Source organism: Acomys minous, assembly GCF_964271855.1.
Source record: "Acomys minous genome assembly, chromosome: 11".
Lineage (NCBI taxonomy): Eukaryota > Metazoa > Chordata > Mammalia > Rodentia > Muridae > Acomys > Acomys minous.
This window is the reverse complement of record NC_140492.1, coordinates 55,672,565-55,693,567: the sequence shown is the minus strand read 5'-3', so window position 1 is coordinate 55,693,567 and position 21,003 is coordinate 55,672,565. Positions and strand designations below refer to the sequence as shown.

The 21,003-nt window shown below is 43.5% G+C and overlaps 1 protein-coding gene across 2 annotated transcripts; it reads left to right on the top strand.

Moving 5' to 3' along the window:
* Positions 1–27: 27 nt before the first annotated feature.
* MIX23 (mitochondrial matrix import factor 23) lies at positions 28–21,003 on the top strand. 2 transcript variants are annotated; one of them, XM_084800507.1, is made up of 5 exons: positions 28–479; positions 9,984–10,109; positions 12,628–12,774; positions 18,188–18,247; positions 20,726–21,003. In XM_084800507.1, exons 1-5 carry the CDS (start codon positions 429–431, stop codon positions 20,774–20,776), a joined length of 435 nt encoding a protein of 144 aa, XP_084656633.1. In that variant the 5' UTR covers positions 28–428; the 3' UTR covers positions 20,777–21,003. The 2 variants fall into 2 exon arrangements, with proteins under 2 accessions (XP_084656633.1, XP_084656634.1); XM_084800508.1 differs by lacking the exon at positions 9,984–10,109.

Sequence of the window (21,003 nt, the reverse complement as noted above, 5' to 3'; positions counted from 1 at the left end):
TGAGTGCCCCGGAGAAAGGGCGACGTTTGCCAACTGTGAAGTGCTGAGTAGTGTTTTAGGACTGTGCAAGCGATCACGCACGCGGAGGGACTCGGGGCTTGGGACCCTACGGCGTGCTGGCTTCTGTAATGGCCCTGAGGGAAGCTTGCTTTTCACTTCGCTATTTAAAACAAAACAAAAAAAATTAGTTATTCTCACTGCTTGCTCACCCTTACTGCCCCAAACGCCCTTATTTCTCGACGCTTCTTCGGGATCTCATTCCTCTATAGCAAGTACCCCTATGCTGTAGGATCACAGAGTGGAAAGGCTCGGAGGAAGGAGACCCCGCCCTCCGCTCCGGGCCTCACACTACTTGCGGTCAGGCAGCACCGCGGACGCCTCTGCTCCACGGTGATTGGCCGGCTGCGGGGTCCTCACGTTCGTCCAATATGGCGGCGCCCAGTGGCGGTGTGAACTGTGAAGAGTTCGCCGAGTTCCAGGTGATGAGGTTTTCCTCACGTGGCAAGCTTGTCCAGCCTTTTGTCCCTAGATCCTAGCCCGTGCTTCGTCCTGGGAGGGAGCATGGGAAAATGGTGGGAAGCGCAGGCGTTTCAGGGCTTTTTAAAGAGGAAACTTTGGAGGTCACGGGGGCTAAGGGTGGCCTTGGGGAAGCATAGGTGCTCGGTGCCATGAGGTAGTTGAGTCCCTGCAGGTCACTCTGCAGTGGTGAAGCCGAGCTCAGAAGCTGTGGCTAGGGGCTGGTGACAGCTCAACAGTTCCCCGAACTTCGTTCCCAGCGTCTGCCGTTCCTCTCCCACTTGTAAATTGAGATTTTTGTGGGAGAGAAAGAAGTCAGAGAGACCTCGTGTGCTTGATAAAACAAAGATATTGGGCATTGTGTCCTGTTTTTGCCGAGACAGAATATTTGGAAGCTTGAAGGGAGGGTTAGTTTCTAATACCTGGTCTGTGCTTTTGCCTTCTTGAACTCTGAGAGACGGTTAACACTTAAGGGGGGGGGAAAGTGTCTTTTTGCACTATAAATATCAAAGGTCGAAGACGTAATACTCACCCAAGAATTCAGGAATAACGATCCGGGTGTTGATTCATTCCCAGTGAAAGTTCTGTTATTAAACTAGAGTTGAATTTTTAAGAAAATGACCTTTAAGGTGTATTTTTTTTTTTTTTTGCTAAAGATAGTGAAAATTTGTTTCACATGTCATCATTGTCCTCTCAGTAGTAATCTTAATACTCTGAGCAGTTTGTAGGTAGTATACATGAAGATAACCTCAATTGATTTGTTTGACAAATAATTTGGCCAAATTTTTAAAAAACTATTTTTTTATGTGTATTGGTGTTTTGAGGCATGTATGTCTGTGCACCACATCTGTGCAGTGCCCACACCAAAAAAGGGCATTGTATCCCCTGGGACTGAAGTTCCAAACAGTTGTAAGCTGTCTTACGGGTGCTAGGAATTGAACCCGAGTCCTCTGCAAGAACAGACAATGTACTGAGCCGTTCTCTCCAGTCCCTTGGCCAAAAGCTTTAATAATGAGTATGTGAGTTAAAAAGCTAAAGACATGGTTTCCCAGAACAGGCCTTAGCCTATCTTTTAACCTTCTTGTAAATAGGCATTGGTTTTTTTGTTCCCACTCCCTCTCAGATAGGACCAGAACATACAGGAAGATGCTGTAATAATGTAAAACATCGGTATGGCATTTAAATTTAGATGAATTTGGTAAAGTTATAAGACATGGTTGACTGAAATTCTCGAAAGTTAGTAATCAAAATTTACATTCTTAAGAGCTGTTAGATCATTTTGTATATAAGTGTCCTAACTATGGAGAGCCCGGCACTGAGTAGCAGGGCGAAACCCATGAACGTCTTGTCTTTTTTTTACTCTGAATGTTAGGTAGAACCCTTCCACTATAATTATGCGATATTAAAGAGTTGCACCGTGAGTGCTCATGTACCCACCATCTAAATTCTACACTCAGTGGCTCGCTACATCCATTCTGACTGTATGTGTCTATTTAGTTCACCTTTTAATTTGAGAAGAGGTTTTAAAGTTGCAAAAATCAAGAGCACTTTGAAATATGCTGCGTGCATATCATTAACTGAGCTTAGGGTTTGTTTACTATTTTGGAGGGATATATTTTGCATATGATGTAGTACACAGGTATTTACAAATGCTCCTTCTAGTTTGATGTTGACATACTCCCCCCCAACCCCCACCCCCAGATAGGGTATCTCTGTGTAGCCTTGGCTGTCCTAGACTCAATTTGTAGACCAGGCTGGCCTTGAACTCACAGTGATCCACCTGCCTCTGCCTCCCGAGTGCTGGGATTAAAGGTGTGTGTCACCATGCCCAGCCTGACATACTCTTCTAAGACAAACTTATGTCAACATCAGAATGGATGTTTTCACCTTAAAAAGTTTTCTCATGGGCTTTCCTAAGCAATCCCTGTCACTTTTTGTCAAGCTCCAACTATTAATTTTGATTTTGTTTTCGCTTAAAAGATTTTGAAAGAATTTTAAACTTTTTGTATCTCCCACCCCACTGTTGTAGCATTCCCAGAAAATATCCTATTTCCAAAGTGAAATAGAATCCAAAAAAGAGATTTTAAAATTGAATGCTTCAAATCTCATTCTAACATATATTCAACAACATATTGGGCATTTTTTTTAAAGTCTGCTCAATCTGCCATTGTCTTAAACAACAGAAATGTAGTTTCCTGACGTTTTGGAAGCTAGAAGCCCAAGATTAGGGTCCTGTTGGAATTGACTTCTGGTGAGGTCTTTTTTCCTGGCTTACAGGCTGTTTTGTCACCTTGTCTTCACACCCATTTTTCTGTGTTGTGCAATTGGAGAGGGGTCACTAATGTCTTGTCCCCTTCCAGTAAGAACCCCAGTTGTGGGCTGGAGAGATGGCTCAGAGATTAAGAGTACTGCTGGCTGCTCTTCCAGAGGTCCTGAGTTCAATTCCCAGAAACCACATGGTAGCCCATAACCATCTGTAATGAGATCTGGTGCCTTCTTCTGTCAAGGAGGCCACATACAGCCAGAATACTGTATAAATAATAAATAAATAAATAAATAAATAAATATTAAAAAAAAAAAAAGAATCCCAGTTGTGACAGATTAGGGTTCCTGCCTTGTTGACTTCCACTTATGTATCTGTGTATGTATGTGTGTATTTGACAAGATCTCACTATGTTGTGGAGGAATCTTGCCACAGCCTCTCAAGTAGCTGAAACTACAAGTGTCTCTGGTTGTGACCTTCATTTCACTTCCATTTCTGAAAGCCCTGTCAACAAGGACTTAGGGCTTTAGCATGTACCCCAGGATACACAATGTAGCCACTTCGAGGTATCGGCCAGCTGCCAGGCTCTGGGAGATGCCATGGTGGATATGGTATTAAAGAGGAGCTTTAAGTGAGGAGTAAACATGTAAAAGACACTGGAGCTACAAATAAAATGCTTAAAAGCTCAAAGGGAAAGAAATCAAGAGGTCATATGAGTTGGGCCTTAGATGATACCGGTTGACAACTAGGCAGAGGCAATAGCACACAGCAGAACATTTCCTGTACAGTCATGCATTGCTTAATAATAGGGATATACTCTGAGAAATGTGTTACAGGTGACTTAATGTTGTGCAAATATGAACAGTAATTAAACCTCATCTAGGTTTAAGCCAGTCCTTGTCATGGCTTGATGCAATTGGGATTCAGTAAATAGGAGAGCTAGGAAGTAGAAGCAAAGTATGCAAAATTAATGATAAATACATAAACCAGTAACATTTATTACCATTGTCAAGTGTTACACTCTGTACATGATGATTCTTGATGCACTTTTGACTGTAAGCACAGTGTATTTGCACCAGCATTACAAAAACTTGATAATTTCAGCCCCTTAGACTCTTAGAGGAACACCGACAAGTACTGGTCAATAAAATCAGGAAATACTGGACATGGTAATTCACAACATTAATCTTAGCATTGAGGAGGCAGAGGCATATGGGACTTGTGATTTCTGCAGCTTTGGGATGTCTCCTTTAAAAAAAAATAATTTATTATAATTTATTTATATTATGTCCCGACTGTTAGCCCCTCACTTGTATCTTCCCATTCCCCCACCCCTTCCCTTTTCTGCCATCTTCCCCACCTAGACCTCTGACAGAAGGGAACCTCCTCCCCCACCATATGACCATAGCCTATCAGGTCTCATCAGGATAGCCTGCTTCCCCTTCCTCTGTGTGCCCACCAAGGGGACGTGATCAAATCAGGGGTCCCAGAGTGCATGCCAGAGGCAGTCTCTGTGCTCCCCACAACTGTGGAGAACGAGCTGTCCATTGGCTAGATCTGAACAGGGGGCCTAGGTTCACTGCATGCATTGTCCTTGGTTGGTACGATAAGTCTCCTTTCATTAGTCACTTGTGTCCTTTTCTTTTGAATTTAGAACATTACCATTGTGTACATTTCAGGTCACTTATATAAAAGTTCTAAGGGCCGGGCATGGTGGCACACGCCTTTAATCCCAGCACTCGGGAGGCAGAGGCAGGCGGATCACTGAGTTCAAGGCCAGCCTGGTCTACAAAGCGAGTCCAGGGCGGCCAAGATATAACATAGAGAAACCCTGTCTCGAAAAGGACTAACCATGGCATGCCAGTCTTTTTAAGAACCCATCATAGGCCAGGCAGTGGTGGTGCATGCTTTTAATTCCAGTACTGGGAAGGCAGAAGCAGAGGCAAGTGGGTCTCTGAGTTCAAAGCCAGCCTTGTGTACATAGTGAGTTCCAGGACAGTCAGGGCTACACACACACAGATACCCTGTCTCCAAAACAAAAAACAAAACAAAATAACAACAAAGGTGAGAGAGAGAGACGTGCCTCCAGACAAAATCTTCTGAATGTCTCTCTCTCCCAACCCCTTTCCATAGCTAGCATGTGTTTGAACCCTCTGCCTTGTTACTTATTCCTAACTTTTTCCTCAGCACATGTTCTTGCTTGCTGTGCCTCCTCCTCGCACCTGTCGCTCACTCTGAAGTACCTTCTCCTCCCCCAGCTGAGACCCACATCATGTTTCTCTTGGACAAAATCAACTCACTATTTCTTTCTAGAGCGTTTTTCTGTATTTCTATTAGGAATATTTATTCGGGTGTACATAGTTTATTTTGAGTTGACTTTAAACCACCCAGCCTTTGTCCTAGACCCTCCTGGAGCTGACCCAAGGGGTCTGATGCTTCCTGCACTGTACGGAGATCGGCCTGGTGGGACATTGATAGTGCTCCTGTTCTTTAGACTTTTTTGTAATCTATCAAGTTTAATAATTCTCAACAATCCAGGAATAAGTATGACATCAGTTCAGATGTTCTCATTGTATTTTTTTAAATTTTCTTTTTAAATGATTTATTATTGTGTGAATGTGTGCACGGTGGGAGAACACAGGACACATGTGTGGAGGTCAGAGGACACTTTGTGGAGTTGGTTCTCTCCTTCCTCCTTCATGTGGACTCCAGGATTGAACTCAGGTTGCCAGGCTTGCGTCACACGCACCTTCACCTGCTTGGCTCTGTGCAGTTGAACTCCCTGTGATGATAGAAAGTTCTGTATTTGTGCTGTGTACTTGTATGCACATGCAGTAGTTGCCGCTAACATGTCGCTCTTAAGCTTATTAAGTATGCTGCTGTCAGTGAAGATTTTAAATCGTGAATTTCAATGTAAAAAACCTCACATGCTGGTGTCTGTTGTAATAAAAGCCTTAGAGCATAGATTGGTAATCTACTAGGAAATCCCTCCCAGGAAAGGGAGGAATATAGTATATTTGGCAGATGTTGTTTGTAGATTGTGTTGGTAAGATTGCAAAAGTAAGCTGGGCGTGATGACACATGCCTGTAATTCCAGCACTCGAGGGATGCAGAGGCAGGAGAATATCTGAGTTCAAGGCCAGGCTGGTCTATAAAGTAAGTTGACAACAGTCAAGACTCTGTTACACAGAGAAACCCTGTCTCAAAAAACAAAACAAAACAAAACAAACAAAAAAGATTGCAAAAGTAGTGGGTGGTTTCAGGGCTGGCAAGATGGTTCAGCAGGTAAAAGTGCTTGCCAACACAAGCCTTACTATGACCTGAGTTTGATTTCCAGGGCCTGTATAAACATGGAAAGAGAACCATATCCACAGAGTTGTCTTCTGAGTACATATATGCTGAGGCACATGTGCACCCCAACACACACACACACACACACACACACACACACACACACACACACACACACTATTACATTTTTAAAAAGTAGATTCATTACCCAGCTAATGCAGACAAATTTCCATTGTTGTGTAAAGACCTTAGTAGCATGTTTAAATTGTTTTATTGAGAGGATTTATCATGATTAACGTTACAGCTAGTAATCAAACTCAAAAACTGACTAAAGTTCAGCATCAATAAAAACTCAACAAACGTTAAGCTGTATAAACTTTTGCCTGGATTTCTGTGTCAGTCTCCTAACTGGGGTCTTTACACCTATCCTCATGTCCAGTCCACTTTCTAGGCAGTCATTTCAGAACAGAAGTCTGATCATACAACCCCACTATTCTGAGAGCATTTCACTCATTTTCTGTGCTTCTCAGAAAACATTAAAGACCTGTAACATAGACTATAACAGTGAGGCTCTAAGTGATTATTATCAGGGGCATTCTTGAAATTCTTGAATTCTAATTGCTGTTGAACCCGTTATAAATTCCCATGCCAGTTTACATCCCCCATCCTGTACCAGACAAGGTCAGTGGGTATTAAAAATACCTCCAGGACAGGGTTATCTAAAGATACATTTGGTAGTGTGTTAACTGTACAAAAATATCACACTGTACAGTTTAAAAACAATAGTTTTTAAAATACATTTATTTATATGTGTTTTGACTACATGCATAGTGCCCTCAGTCTAGAGGAGGGAGTGAGGTCCCCTGGAACTGAAGTTACTGATGGTTGTGAGCTACCATGTGGGTGCTGGGAATCAAACGTGGGTCCTCTGGGAGAGCAGCCAGTGCTCTTAACCACTGAGCTGCCTACCTCTCTAGCCCTAAAAACAACTCTTACACAGCCCCACATCTGTGTTGGATACAGTGTGAGTTAGTGAAAGGATGAATTGTAACTTTCACTGGTCCAAGAAGAAAATTGCTGCTAGCTTTCCTTGCCAAGGAAAACTGTCCAAGAAGTAAAACAGAAACTTGGCCTCAGAAGATAAATTCACTATGAACAGAAGAAAAGAAGAGCTTGAAGGAGATTTTTAAAAGGGGGTATGGGGGAAAAAAAAAAAGAAGAAAAGAAAAAAAATAGTCATGTTGTGGAAGGTTAGGTGGCTCAGTCTGGTACATATTTCTCCCCCTAGAGGTAGGGTCTTGCTTTGTAGCCCATGCTGGCCTGCAACTCTTGGTTCTCCTGTCTCAGCCTCCTGAGTGCTAAGGTCACAGGCTTCTGCTACCACACCCAGCTTCTTCTTCCCTTTGAGTCACTAAATGCTACCATCATTTGTTTGGAATTTACTACTCCTGGGCAGTATATACCCTACATTATATAGTATGCTATTTAAAATGCTAGTTGCCCAGGGAATATATTGAGATTGTCCCAGAACTGTACTGACTTTCTATGTCCCCTAAGAATTATAGTTTGCAAAGGATGCTATCAACAAACATAGATAAAAAAGGAGACAGGATAACGAACTTTGTGTTACTTGCTTGTGGTGTTTTGTTGGTTTCATTAAGTTTATTTATTTGGAGAAAGGAATGCACGTGCAGTGGTATTCAAGTGAGTGGAGATCAGAGGACAGCCTGTGGGAGCTGGTTTCCTCTTCTTCCTCCATGTGGGTTTGGGGATTGGACTCAGGGCATCAGGCTTGGCAGCAAGTACCTTTATCTGTTGATAAAAGCCTTTGCCTAGGATTTATTAGTCTAAATTATGGATGTTGTGACAGCTACTCCATTTCTGTGTTGAGATCATGAGCAGGCCATTAAAATATTCAGCTGGTTAAGGTGAATGAAATGGTAGGAGCAGAATTTAGACTACACACTCTGATTAAATGGTTACAATTGGTAACTGAGTCCTCCATGGACTGAGTATTTTAACCTCTTCAAGGAGGCCTGGAGTGGCTTGGTGACAGAGCACTTGCCTATCAAGCATGAGGACCTGGGTTTGATCCCCAGCACTGGGTGTAGATTTTCCAAGGTATTTTTAGTAACATGAGCAAGATGTTCACAGTATGTCATTTTTTAAGATGTTACTTCATAAGTATGTATAAAAATAATAAGGAAACTTGTTCATATATTACTAATGATTAACTTTGGGTAATTAAATATTTCTTTAAGTTTTTTAAAAGGTAAGTGTATGTGACGGGGCACAGTAAAGAAATCACTGGAATGGCCACTCTAGTATGATTAAGAGAAAGGTTTTTATTGTGAATGAGAGAAAGAAAAAGAAATAGACTGGTCATGGCCAGAGCTGTCCAAGAGAGAGAAGGAGAGGGAGAGAGCATAGCTGGAAGTTGGACATAGTGAGAGATAGGGAATAGAACGGAGGGAGGGGTGAGGAGGGAGAGAGAAGGGGAGGAAGAGAGGGGGGAGAGAGAGGGAGGGAGAGACACAGTGCATTAGTGATGGGTGGTTTTAAGGAGGATGAGTAGCTGGGAGGAAGGGCCAAGAGGCTAGTGTGGACTTCGAGATGTATAAGAAGCATTTGTGAGTAGGGACTGAGGGAGCCTGGAGGCCTGTGGGCTTCATGTACAACATGCTTCTCTTGCCAGATGGAGCAGATGGGAACCAGTTTCACAAGTTCCTGAGGAACCCTTCTGTAGTCCGGCTTGAGCTCATTTCTAGATACATGGACTGCCTGAGGCCTGACAGAGGCTACATTAATGATAAGGGAAGTTTTTAAAAATGAGAAAGTGAAAAAAAAAATACCAAGTGTTGGTTTCAGTCATGGGTTTAAATTGACAAACTAAAGAAAGGGGGTGCTGTGTTGAGGGAGCTAGTCAGTGAAGTTCCCTCTAGGGCTCACTCGGAAGGTTTCACAAATAAGTGTGTATGCAGTTTAATGTGGTTGTTTCTCGGGCTTTCCCATGAGTGTGGGGCTGGGGAGTGTCTAGGAGGGGTTTCAATGTTAAGAATGTATATAAAAGAGAGAATTGTACCCTGCTAGACACTCAGCTTGAAGACAGTGTGGCTCGACCCATCCCTAGTGTGGGGAAGGGCTGTGCTGTGCAGTGTGCTCAGCTCTCTCTTCTTTCTCTCTTGGGGTGAAACTGAGGGCCTCACAGGAAGGGAGCAAGTGCTCCACTCCTGAGCGACATCTGCAGGCACTCACAATAATAAATAATGTTTGTTGTTGTTGCTTTGATTGGGTTTTTGTGAGTTGGAGACATTGAAGGAGAGATGTGAACCAGGGCTACTGAAGAAAAGCTAGAGCTAATTCGTTTGTGTTCAATGAATGAAAAAGCCAAAGTATGTTTAGTCTCTACTAGCAGATGTGCTCTGTTTTTATCACAAAAATACCTACAGTCACAGTAGAAAGTCAAAGAACTGCAAGGTAAGGCTGGCAGGGTGTGCCTTCTGTTTCTGTGAGCTGACTGGTCCTGCCCTCGCGTCCCCCAGTGCCACATTTGCAAAGTTAGGTTAGCGTGCTGGCACGCATGGTTGTGGAGAGAGCGTGGAACTCAGGCTGGAGAGCCCTCTTTGGCTGTGGCTGGAGTAGAAGACACAGTTTGCTAAAGGTCAGGCCAGGCCGTGGGATTCCACTGTTGAGCCACCGCTAGACTCAGAGGCCTCTGTTAGCAAAACTGCCACATGCCCTACCTAGTGTCCTTGTGATAAAGATATTCTGCTTGCACTGTTTGGTTTGTTTTCCTCTTAGGTAAAATATCTAAACCTTTTTCTTCCCCACTTTTTGCTTAACTATTTAGCTTGTATCACTTAACACTTCATTGAGTTCTATTCTTCTTTTCTTTTCTTTTAAATATATATAGGAATTACTCAAGGTGATGAGGACAATTGATGACAGAATAGTACATGAATTAAACACTACGGTTCCAACAGCTTCCTTTGCAGGGAAAATTGATGCCAGCCAAACCTGTAAACAACTTTATGAATCTGTAAGTTTATCTCTTGAGTCTCTCTTTTGTGTATCTTTTGTACAAAATAAGAAATAAGTTGAACCGGGTGGTGGTGGCACATGCCTTTAGTCCCAGCACTCAGGAGGCAGAGGCAGGCGGATTGCTGTGAGTTCGAGGCCAGCCTGGACTACAAAGTGAGTCCAGGACAGCCAAGGCTACATAGAGAAACCCTGTCTCAAAAAACCAAAAAGAAAAAAAGAAAAAAAAAAAAAAAGAAAGAAAGAAAGAAAGAAAGAAAGAAGTTACCTGTATCTAAACTGTGAAAAGCACATGACATCTTGTATATTTCTATAACTCCAGACATACATTGTGTAGTGTATGCATAAATCTGAAAAGAAATGGTTGTAAAGAATAGGAACAGGATTGGTTTTGGCCTGTGCATTCATGGCCCTTTGCTTAAATAGACAGTATGCATGAAATGACCACAAGGACCGTGAAACAGTCAAGACAGTAGTAGCGAGAATCAATCCCAGGAGGCCAAGCAGCTAAAAGCAAGAAGAGTGTAAATCCTTCAGACCTTTTGCCTTTTGTTTTCTGGGTTCCCCACTGCCCCTACCCCACCCCATTATCAAGAAGGGAGAGGAAGTGTGCAGTAGAAGGGAAGAGAAAGCCACAGGTGCTAGCAGTCGCCCTCCTCCAGCATGGAGCTGCTCATTACCTGCTAGAGTCCCATTTTGCTTTTGCAAAGGCAGAAGGAATGGTGGTGCAGCTGTGCTGTAGCTCGCTGATGCCCCTCAATTAAATTAGAAGTTAGCTTTCCAGTGCTCTCCCACCACGAGGTTACCGAGTGGGTTTCTAGTCAGGAAAAAAAGGCATTATTTAAATCTAAAATGTATTTCTCAGGTGTAGAAAAAAGTCATTTTGTGGACAGACTTACTCATATCAATTACTTCAGAACACCACCTTCTGGTTTTTCTTTTCTCCTTTAAAGTGTGTCATTCTATTGAGCAATCAGGTAAATACTGTGGTTTTAGAAAATTAGAGGGTGTGGTGTTTTATAAAGATTCAGTCATGGCGAGTGGGGGTTGGGTCCAAGTCCTAGCGTACTGTGGGATGTCTGATAGCTCATTTGTGTCTTCGAATTCTCTGACTAAGAACTAGAAATGTGCGGTCACTCTGTTTTGCTCTCCTCCTCCTGGCCACCGGCGTGATCCCTGCCGTTCAGCTCTTCCCATTTACAGTCTCCTGGTAGAGTAGTGTTGATAGTATCGTTATTAGCAATATGGATTCCAGGACTAGATCAAACCTCACATCTGCTGCTTCCTAGGTTGGTGACTGAGCATCTGGTATAAGCTCCCTTCTTAGTGCTTGGGAGGATTAGTGAACTAAGAATGCTTGCCCAGGTGGTCATTATTGTATTTCAAGCAGCTTTGTTCTGGAGGTTGGGCCTGTGGGGTGCTCAGCCAACAAGATGCAGTAAGACCTCTTCTCGAGTGTTGTCTCTTCTGAGGTCTGGAGCATCCAGCATTGCTGCTCACAGCCTCCCTGACTTACGTCAGCTCCCAGCCCAGCTTCTCTTGTAGCTGACGAAGACATATTTGCATTCCCTAAATGGTGATTTTTTTTTTAAATAGGAAAGGATATGAGAGCTAAAGTATGAATTTAGAATGTTAACCTTGAAAGGCTCCTCATTAATAAAAATTAAATAATTTCATTGCAATCTCCTCGGGAGTGACTGTAAGAGAAGCTTGAACCGTGACCATTATGATGCCTTGCTACTCAAGACAGCTGGAGAAAGGCTTCTTATGGGATGTTCTACTCTGAGAAGGGGTTATGAGAGTCATTCTGGCCTGACGTGGTGGCACACGCCTTTAATCCCAGCACTCGAGAGGCAGAGGCAGGTGGGTCTCTGTGAGTTCGAGGCCAGCCTGGACCACAAAGTGAGTCCAGGGCAGCTAGGGCTACACAGAGAAACCCTGTCTCAAAAAAAAAAAAAAAAAAAAAGAGAGAGAGAGAGAGAGAGAGAGAGTCATTCTTTCAGTTATCCGTGCAGTCAGCACATGCAGTTGATGCAACCACTAATCCCTGCCTCAGGTTTTCCTTAACAGTACTTTAAATTTTTGAAAAGGCCTCTGACTGCTTAGTTAAATATAACATTCTTTGTATTTTTTTTTATTGTATTTTAAGACATTCTCATCACTTTGTTTATAACATCTTCCCGTTGTTGGCAACACGAGTCTGAAAACAACTAGAAAAGACAAAAAAGGAGCAAGAGTAGCAGCAGATGGTGGGAAGGACGCTGTAGGGTAGAGACGTGAGGACAGGTACCGGAGGTGGAGGAGCTGGAGCTGCCGGCCTCATCCTCGGCACCTCCCCCGGCTTTCCCTTCTGCCTGCTTTGAGGTGATTTAGGCAACCCCACCAACAGTTTTCTCTTCCAGAGATTTTTAAAAATTGTTTTAAAAACTATTAAATTTCTGAAGTCTCAATATTTTCCTAATACTAAAATGAAACAAATTAGTCTGATTTCTTCCCTCTTCGTTCCTTTGTTCTTTTAGTTGATGGCAGCTCACGTCAGTAGGGACAGAGTTATAAAGAACTGTATAGCCCAGACCTCAGCAGTAGTAAACCGTCTCCGAGAAGAGCGAGAGAAGAATCTGGATGACTTGACGTTATTAAAGCAGCTTAGGAAAGAGCAGACGAAGGTAAGCTGGGCAAAGGTTTCCCAATATAGCCTTCAAAATAGTTTTAAGGTGCAAAAATTCAAGTAAGTTGTGGGTACTTCTTAAGGAACGACCAGGACAGGGCTGGGAGGATGGATCGGTGAATAAACTATTTGCTGTGCAAGTATGGGGACTGGAGTTTGGGGTGGTGGCTAAGAAAACTGGCTGCTTCCAGAAGACCTCAGTTTGATTCCTAGCACCCTCATTGAGGCTCACAACCAACTGTAACTCCAGTTTTAGAGGATGTGATCTCCCTTGCTGGCCTCTCTGGGCACCAGGCAATGCTGTGGTGTACAAACATGCAGACAAAATACCCATATACATCAAACAAGTAAACCAAACCAACAACAACAAAACACCTGAGTTATCTTTTTTTTCTTCCTTTAATTTTTTTTTATTAATTCATTCATATTACATCTCAATAGTTATCCCATCCTCTGTATCCTCCCATTCCTCCCTCCCTCCCGATTTCCCCTTCCTCCCCTCGCTATGACTGTGACTGAGGGGGACTTCCTCCTCCTGTATATGCTCATAGGGTATCAAGTCTCTTCTTGGTAGCCTGCTGTCCTTCCTCTGAGTGCCACCAAGCCTCCCCATCCAGGGGACGTGGTCAAATAAGGGGCACCAGAGTTTGTGTGAAAGTTAGTCCCCACTCTCCACTCAACTGTGGAGAATGTCCTGTCCATTGGGTAGATCTGGGTCGGGGTTCGATGTTTACTGTACGTATTATCCTTGGCTGGTGCCATAGTTTGAGTAAGACCCCTGGGCCCAGATCTGCCCATCGTAATGTTCTCCTTGTAGGTTTCTAGGACCCACGCCTGAGTATCTTATCAGCCCCTGTAATTATAGCACTTCAGAGGCAGACAGGAGATCGTGGGCAAGCCAGTTAGCTAGACTAGCCAGAATTGGTTAGTACCAGGTTCCGCAAGAGACCCTGCCTCGGCAAATAAAGTAGAATGTGGTCTAGAAAAGACACAAGATATAAACTTCAGGCCTCCACTCGCATGTGCACACTTGTGGACTTGTGCTTCCACACACTTACCTCTCTCTCTCTGTACCTATACACACACACACACACACACACACACACACACACACACACACACACACACACGAGAGGGGTGCAGAAGAGTAATGTCTTAGATAGGTGGGCTTTGCATCACACTTAGATGTAGTATAGTAAATGAATGCATATTTCATAAACAAATGCAAAATAGCAGCCTAGGGAAAATTAACATAGATTTATGTTTATTTCTATCCCTGTGATGTTTTCCAGTGTTAAAGACAAAACATCAATGACCACCACCACCTCAGAAGCTCTGTGGAAAACATCTGTGCTTGTTTACTTGAAACATTTCCTCATGAATTTGTGTTTTGAAAATATTTACCTCTTTCATTGTGTAGGAATCTGCTGAAATCAAGACAGATTTCTTCAGTTCTAGCTATTGCCTTCTTCAGCCATACTGGTTGAATATAGTTAGATACTCTGAACACCTCAGTGTGATGTCCACCCTACTCTGTAGGCACTGTGGGGTTCGGCTGCCTTTGACAGTATCCTTTCAGTGTTCTCACCGTGGGCCAGCTAAGTGGCAGAGTAGGATTCCTGCTGCCCAGAAGACCCTAAGTTTGATCTCTGGAATTCAGATGATGAAGATGAGAAGTCCCATAAGTTGTCCTTTGACCTCCACACCTGCTCACTCTGGACACACACACCACATAATTTTATAAGTCAAGTGCTCACTCAGGGATATGTGACAGGGAGCTTTTCCCCATGTAATAGAGTTAATGGGGCAGAGCCACCACCGAGGCCCTTGTTTGCTTTATCAAGAAAACAATTGTGCTTTGGTGTTCTGGGGTTCCACGGCCCAGTGCCCACCAGGGTGTCAGAGCACACAGGTTCTCATCTCCCATGTGTGAGTGGCTTAGTGTTTGCATTTAACTCCTTTCCTTCCCCTGCCTTGTGCTTTAAGTCACCACAGACTGCTAAAAGCAGCTAATACAACGTGCCCATGTTTGCTACAGTGCAGTTTTCACCACCAGCCATTGCTTGATTTCACAGATGGCACAGGGAGCCGCTTATATTTTATTTCATGGCATAACTTGTCCTTCTTTCTTAGGAGACTCTCAGGTGTCATCTAGCTTTATGTATTCCAGACAAGAGCAAAGCTGCAGCGCAGTGTAAAGAGCGCCCTGTACTCCCTTGCTATTGGCTGCTTCACGGGTCTTGGCCTCCCTTTCTCATCCTTCCTGGCCTTCCCCCTTTCCTTCTCTTACCTGTGCACATACATGTACACTTCTCTGGAATGATTTTAAGCACTTGTTAGATATGCTGTACCCCTTTACCCTTAAATAAGTTTATTATATCTTATTTTCCAATTATATTTATTTCTTTGTGTGTGTATGTGTAGGTCAGAGGACCACATGGAGAAGTTGGTTCTTTTGTTCTAACACATGACTTCTTGGGATTAAAACTTGGCAGCAAGTACCTTTATTCATTTGGCTGGTCCATTTTTAATTTTAAGGCACTTATTTAAAAAGCTACTTTTAGAAATGTATATGAGTGCTCTATCTGCATGTATATGTCTGCACACCAGAGGAGGGCATCAGATCTCATTATAGATGGTTGTGAGCCACCATGTGGTTGCTGGGAATTGAACTCAGGACCTCTGGAAGAGCAGCCAGTGCTCTTAACTGCTGAACCATCTCTCCAACCTCCCATTTGTTATTTCTTAATAACAGTGATTTTTCTTACATGACCAACATAGAATTATCACAACAGTTGTCTGTTTAAGATAGCACAATGGGCAACACAGTTGTTGTGGTGATTTTTTTTTTTTTTAATATTATGTAGTTGTGGAACTAGATGTTTGTTTAGTAGATGCAGCCAGATGCACAGGGCACACAGCAAGTAGGCCAGGCAGCTGTGCTTTCTCAGATTTAAGTGTTCCCTGGATGCAGCCTCAACCCTGTGTCTGTGTCTTTGTCCACTGCCTAGGCCTCTGTTTCAGTCTTGCTTTTTCATCAGGCAGTGATGGAGTCTCCAGATGGTAAACTTGATAAAATAGCCCTTGACCTTCCCCTGGTATTCCGAGTTCCTTGTGTGCTCTTTTGTACAATTGCTCAGGGTCTGAGTAGCTTTGAGCTTTCTGTTTGTTTAGGGCATGACTGCAGACCTGTCCTCCACTGTCAGGAGCGGCCACGCTTTCCAACTATCCCACAGCTTAGCCAGTGAAGGAGGAAAGGGACACCGCGGAGCCGTCCACGTCGGCCCAGTGGATCCTAACCAGCAGTGGTGTGAGCATGCGGCAGCCGTGTCACCCTCACACCCTGGCTTGTGTTCAATATGTTGACAGTGTGTGGGCAGGATGGCTAAGTCATGTATTGAAAAGTCAGAGTGGAGCTACCCTTGAAGTGAAGGGCAAAGTTCAGCTAAGGCCTGGGATTGGGAGTGACTGTGTCTCTATTTACTCAGCACTCAGATCTGCCCTTTTGCCCTTAGTGCCTGGAAGGTGTGCAGGGAGGGGGAGGGGCATAGGAGCCATCAGTGAATAAGTGGCAGGCTTGCTTCCCAGGCAGGAAGGGCAACTGTGAGTAGCCTGTAGCCAGTGCAGCAATGGCCGCTGGTCTATCTTCCCAGTGTGGTTATGGGATCTGAAAGTGAGTCACCTTGTACAACCTACTCAAGTCTTTTATATGTTAGGGTTCTGCTTTGTTTTCATCTTTTCTATTTAGGAGAATTCCTCTTTTTTTTTTTTTTTTAAACAGCTTTGGCTGTCCTGGACTCCCTCTGTTGACCAGCCTGGCCTTGAACTCACCGAGATCCCCTTGCCTCTGCCTCCTAAGTGATGGGATTAAAGGCATGCGCCACCACACCTGACTCATTTTATCTTTTACTATATAAAATCCATTTTTTTCTAAAACGTTCTTATTCTCACCGCCACCCCCTTTTCAAATATGAGCTAGTTTGTTCTGGAGCCAAATATGAGTGAGCATGGCCTGGGAACACTGAGCTAGAGCACCCCAGGTCCAGGTTTTATCATGGAAGCAGTTCCATGGAGGTTTTATAGTAATAGAACAAAGGAAGCTCTTTTAAACTTTTTTTTTTAAACCAAAATTACTTTCTATTTATCACCTCCTTAACATCATTCTTACCTACCTACTGTTTCTCCTTTAAATAAGAACTTAATTCAAATTATGGCACAGTGTAGCAAATTAAGATTATCTGTACCCTAATGACATCACATTTTCTTTTTTTCTTTTCATTGCATATCTTAGGCGAACTTCCTAACATCTCGCATTTTTCTATTCTCACCTCCAGGGCCAGGGGTCACACAGAATTTGAGAATTTAGAGAAGTTTTACATCCCATCACACAGCTACAGAGATGTCAGTGACCTTTAGCAGCAGCACTGTTTGTGGACAAGAGAGGCAGGACAGAGCTGAAAGCTTGTTTTCCTACTAACCTGTAACTGCAGTGTTAAGTAGAGAAGATGCTTCTTCCTCTTGACCTAGCAGTGGACATGTGGGAAGCTGGATTCTATGGGTGCATCATCCTCAGTCCTCCCCCCCAGGTCTTACCGTCATCGCATTAGTAACACCATTGAATTGGGTGCTGGAAGTCTCTAGCAGGACTCTGCTGGGGAGAGCTCCCCACTAGGAGTCAGGCAGAGCAGTGTCCCCTCGGAGTAACTGACTGTATCAGGTGGATCTGCACACAGGCAGCAGGAGCTGACTGACAAGTGGAGGCAGTCAGCTGGAGTTTCCAGTGAGCTCTCTCCCCATGGGTGAGCTTCCTACAGCTGAACTTCCAGCTTCTCCTTCCCCCTGGTGGCACTTTTCTATCCTGATACAAGTAATGGCACATCCATTACAAGTGCTTTGCTTTCTAGTTGTTTTCAGGCAAACTTTCTACTTTGGGGCTAGTTTTGCTGTTCTTTTCCCTCCCTGTCACAAAGTTAGTAGGGCCAGCTCATCCCTAGACACAAGTCCTTGGAGGACACCTTGAGACAGACATGTTTGGGTCTAAATTGTGGAGAGACAGTGCTTCCAGGACCAGTGTCTCAGAGAGCTCAACAAAAGGGCAGCTTATTAATATAATATTACATAGGCTTTTAAAAGTTTACCTTTATTTGATATTGTATGTGATGTGTGTGTTGGGATGGGGGTATGGTTGTCTGTGCTGGTGAGATGAGGCCAGAGGTTATATTGAGATGTCTTCCTCAATCACTTCTCCACCTTATTTTTTGAGGCAGGGTCTCTCGCTGAACTGGGAGCTGGCAGCTTTGCCTAGATTGCCTGGCCAGCAGGTTCCCAGGATCTGCCTGTCTCCACGTCATCCCCATTCCTCAGCACTGGGGCTGTAGTTCAGAGTTTCTGTTTTTCTCCCTTTCTTGCAGTTGAAATGGATGCAATCAGAGCTAAATGTCGAAGAAGTGGTAAATGACAGGAGCTGGAAGGTAGGAAATAATGGTGATTCTCACAGAGAAATACGGAACTGAGTGATCAAGGGGCAACGGGGAGGGGCCAGGAAGAGCAGGCAGGCTTGGAGAAAAGAGCCCAGCAAAAGGCTGAAGGTGGTGAGTGCTGCTAACCTCTGTTGGAGCATCATGGCACAGGCACAGGGAAGATTCTGTGACCCACTACAGAGTGAGGTTGGATACAAACTTTGTATTTTCTAACACTAATTATGGGCATATTTGGTTTTTACTATAGTTAACTGAGAACTTTGAAAGAGTTTAGTTGTTGAAATTAGCCTTTTGTGGCCAGACGTGGTGGCGCATGCCTTTAATCCCAGCACTGGGGAGGCAGAGGCAGGAGGATCTCTGTAAGTTTGAGACCAGTCTGGTCTACAAAGTGAGTCCAGCACAGCCAAGATTACACAGAGAAACCCTGTCTCGGGAAAAAAAAAAATAGCCTTTTGTATAGTTATTTTTAAGAAACCAAAGTTGCTAGCAGTATTTTGCAGTGGTGTCAGTTAACAGTCATTGAGTCTCATTAAATGCAGTTACACAGGGCACATAAGTGGAGAGGAAACACTCAGATAAGTAAGTTCCAGCAGAAGGAAAGAACAGCGAGCTTTCTCCACCCTTCTCCGCCTGGATCTCCTTGGGTTGAATATTAGCTGCTGGGCCCTGACTAATTCTGGCATTTAATAACTGTTTGTTTATTCAGGAACTTTTGTTGCAGAATTAATTTTGTTTCAAAATTTTCAAACAAAAAAAGAAATGTAGTCATTAAGCAGAGGTGATGCTGGTGTCTTGGTGTGTAACCTTCCAGCTTTTGTATGCTTCTTAACTGTTTCTTAACATTGTAAGTGAAGCCATGTTCTGCCTATTTGTAGCCAGCTTATTTCTTGTGTCATTAAATAACTAAATCCATCTTTAAAAAAAGAAAGAAAGAAAGAAAGAAAGAAAGAAAGACAGACAGACTCACAGCATGTGAAGGTGTAAATAAATTACAGACTATAAATTGAGTGCCGGGTGGTGGCGAGACGGCTCAGAGGTTAAAAGCTTAAACTGGCTGTTCCTCTGGAGATCCTGAGCTCAATTCCCAGCAACCACATGGTGCCTTACAACCCTCTATAATATGATCTAATGCCCTCTTCTGCCTGAAGTTGTACATGCATCAAAGCACTGTATACATAATAATTAATAAATATTTTTTTAATTGCCTTATGGCATTTCTTATTTTGTCTTCCTTGCCAAAATGTAGCCTGCACTTGCCCTTGCATTGGCTTAGGGGCTGTGGTGCTTGAAGGCTTTTTGTCTATTCATTCATTCTCTGAAGAGGTCATAATTTATTCTGGGACTGTGGTGGGAGAAGGGTTTGGTGACTGTCTGGCTTTTGGGAGCCAGTCCAGAGGATGTTGGTACATGTAGAGCATGGTAGAAAGAGTGGAACAGTGTTGGATGTGACATCCCAGGTGCCCTTCAGTATGATGGGATGGCATCCCCAGTAAAGCTGTGTTCTCAAGACACCGACAGTGGATGACACTCAGAGAGTACTCTTCTGTGCATCATTAGCCCACGGAAAGTGAACACGTAGCCAGGCACGGTGGCCTGTGACTCAGCACTGGTGCTGAGGCTGGTGCAGGAGGAGTGTGAGTTTGAGGCCAAGACAAGCTACATAGCAAGTTCAAGGCCAGTATGAGCCACAAAGCAAGAGCTTGTCTCAAAATCCAAACTGAAAACAAACACAGTGTACAGTGAGCATCTGCCTCGTACTGTGAGGTTTTCCTCATGTAGGGGTGGGGCGGGCCTTCAGACACTCATGTGTGTTTCTCCTAGTGAATTTTTCCTCTGTTCATGAATAGTTCTATGTGTGTGTGTTTTTTTTTCCCCTTTAACATACATCAGAAATCTTCTCACATAAGAATGTTAACAGCTCCCTTATTTTTAAACCGTTTACTCCTATGAAAACTTTATGTAGCATAGCCGCATTTAGTCATAGGACATTCTTTTGACATTTATGTGTTGTTTCAATTTTTAAAAAAGATTTTTTATTATATGTATACAGTGCTCTGCCTGCACATACACCTGCAGGCCAGAAGAGGGCATTAGATCACATTATAGATGGTTGTGAGCCGCCATGTGGTTGCTGGGAATTGAACTCAGGGCCTAAGGAGGAGCATTCAGTGCCCTTAACCTCTGAGCCATCTCTCCAGCCCATGTTGTTTCAAATTTTAGGAAACAAGGTGAACAAAACAAGAAATACATAAATTCACATAATTTAGCAGAAGACAGGTCTAGCCAGCAATTGGGCGCTGAAATTGTCTAGTGAATGTCACCAAGGTGCACATCATGCTGAATTTGGTGTGCTAAAGAAACTTCCTTTTCCCTGAGCCTGTTGACCTAGATCTGTTGATCTGAATTTATAGCGAGGCCTGATTTATGTAAGATGACTGGATGACTTTTGTTTCTGTTTGAATATCTTAGGTGTTTAATGAGCGCTGCCGAATTCACTTCAAGCCTCCAAAGAATGAGTAGAGAGGTTTTTTTTTAAAGACCCCATCATCTCATCAGCTAAGCATGACAGATGTCAGCAGCGTGGACTTCCGAGGATGGTGTCTGGGCCCGCAGGCCAAGGCCTGTGCTTGGTCCAGTCCCATTTAGCCAAGACCTCAAGTCTAATTCTCATAATTATAAAATAATCAATTGCTATTTTATACTGATTCTGTAAAAATGTTTTGTAACTATTAAAAATAATTTTCTGA

Excerpts from the sequence above, each read along its gene's own strand:
- MIX23 (XM_084800507.1), top strand. The coding sequence starts at position 429 with ATGGCGGCGCCCAGTGGCGGTGTGAACTGTGAAGAGTTCGCCGAGTTC. Across the intron at positions 12,775-18,187 it reads TTAGGAAAGAGCAGACGAAG|TTGAAATGGATGCAATCAGA; the intron begins GTAAGCTGGGCA and ends CCTTTCTTGCAG. Across the intron at positions 18,248-20,725 it reads TAAATGACAGGAGCTGGAAG|GTGTTTAATGAGCGCTGCCG; the intron begins GTAGGAAATAAT and ends TGAATATCTTAG.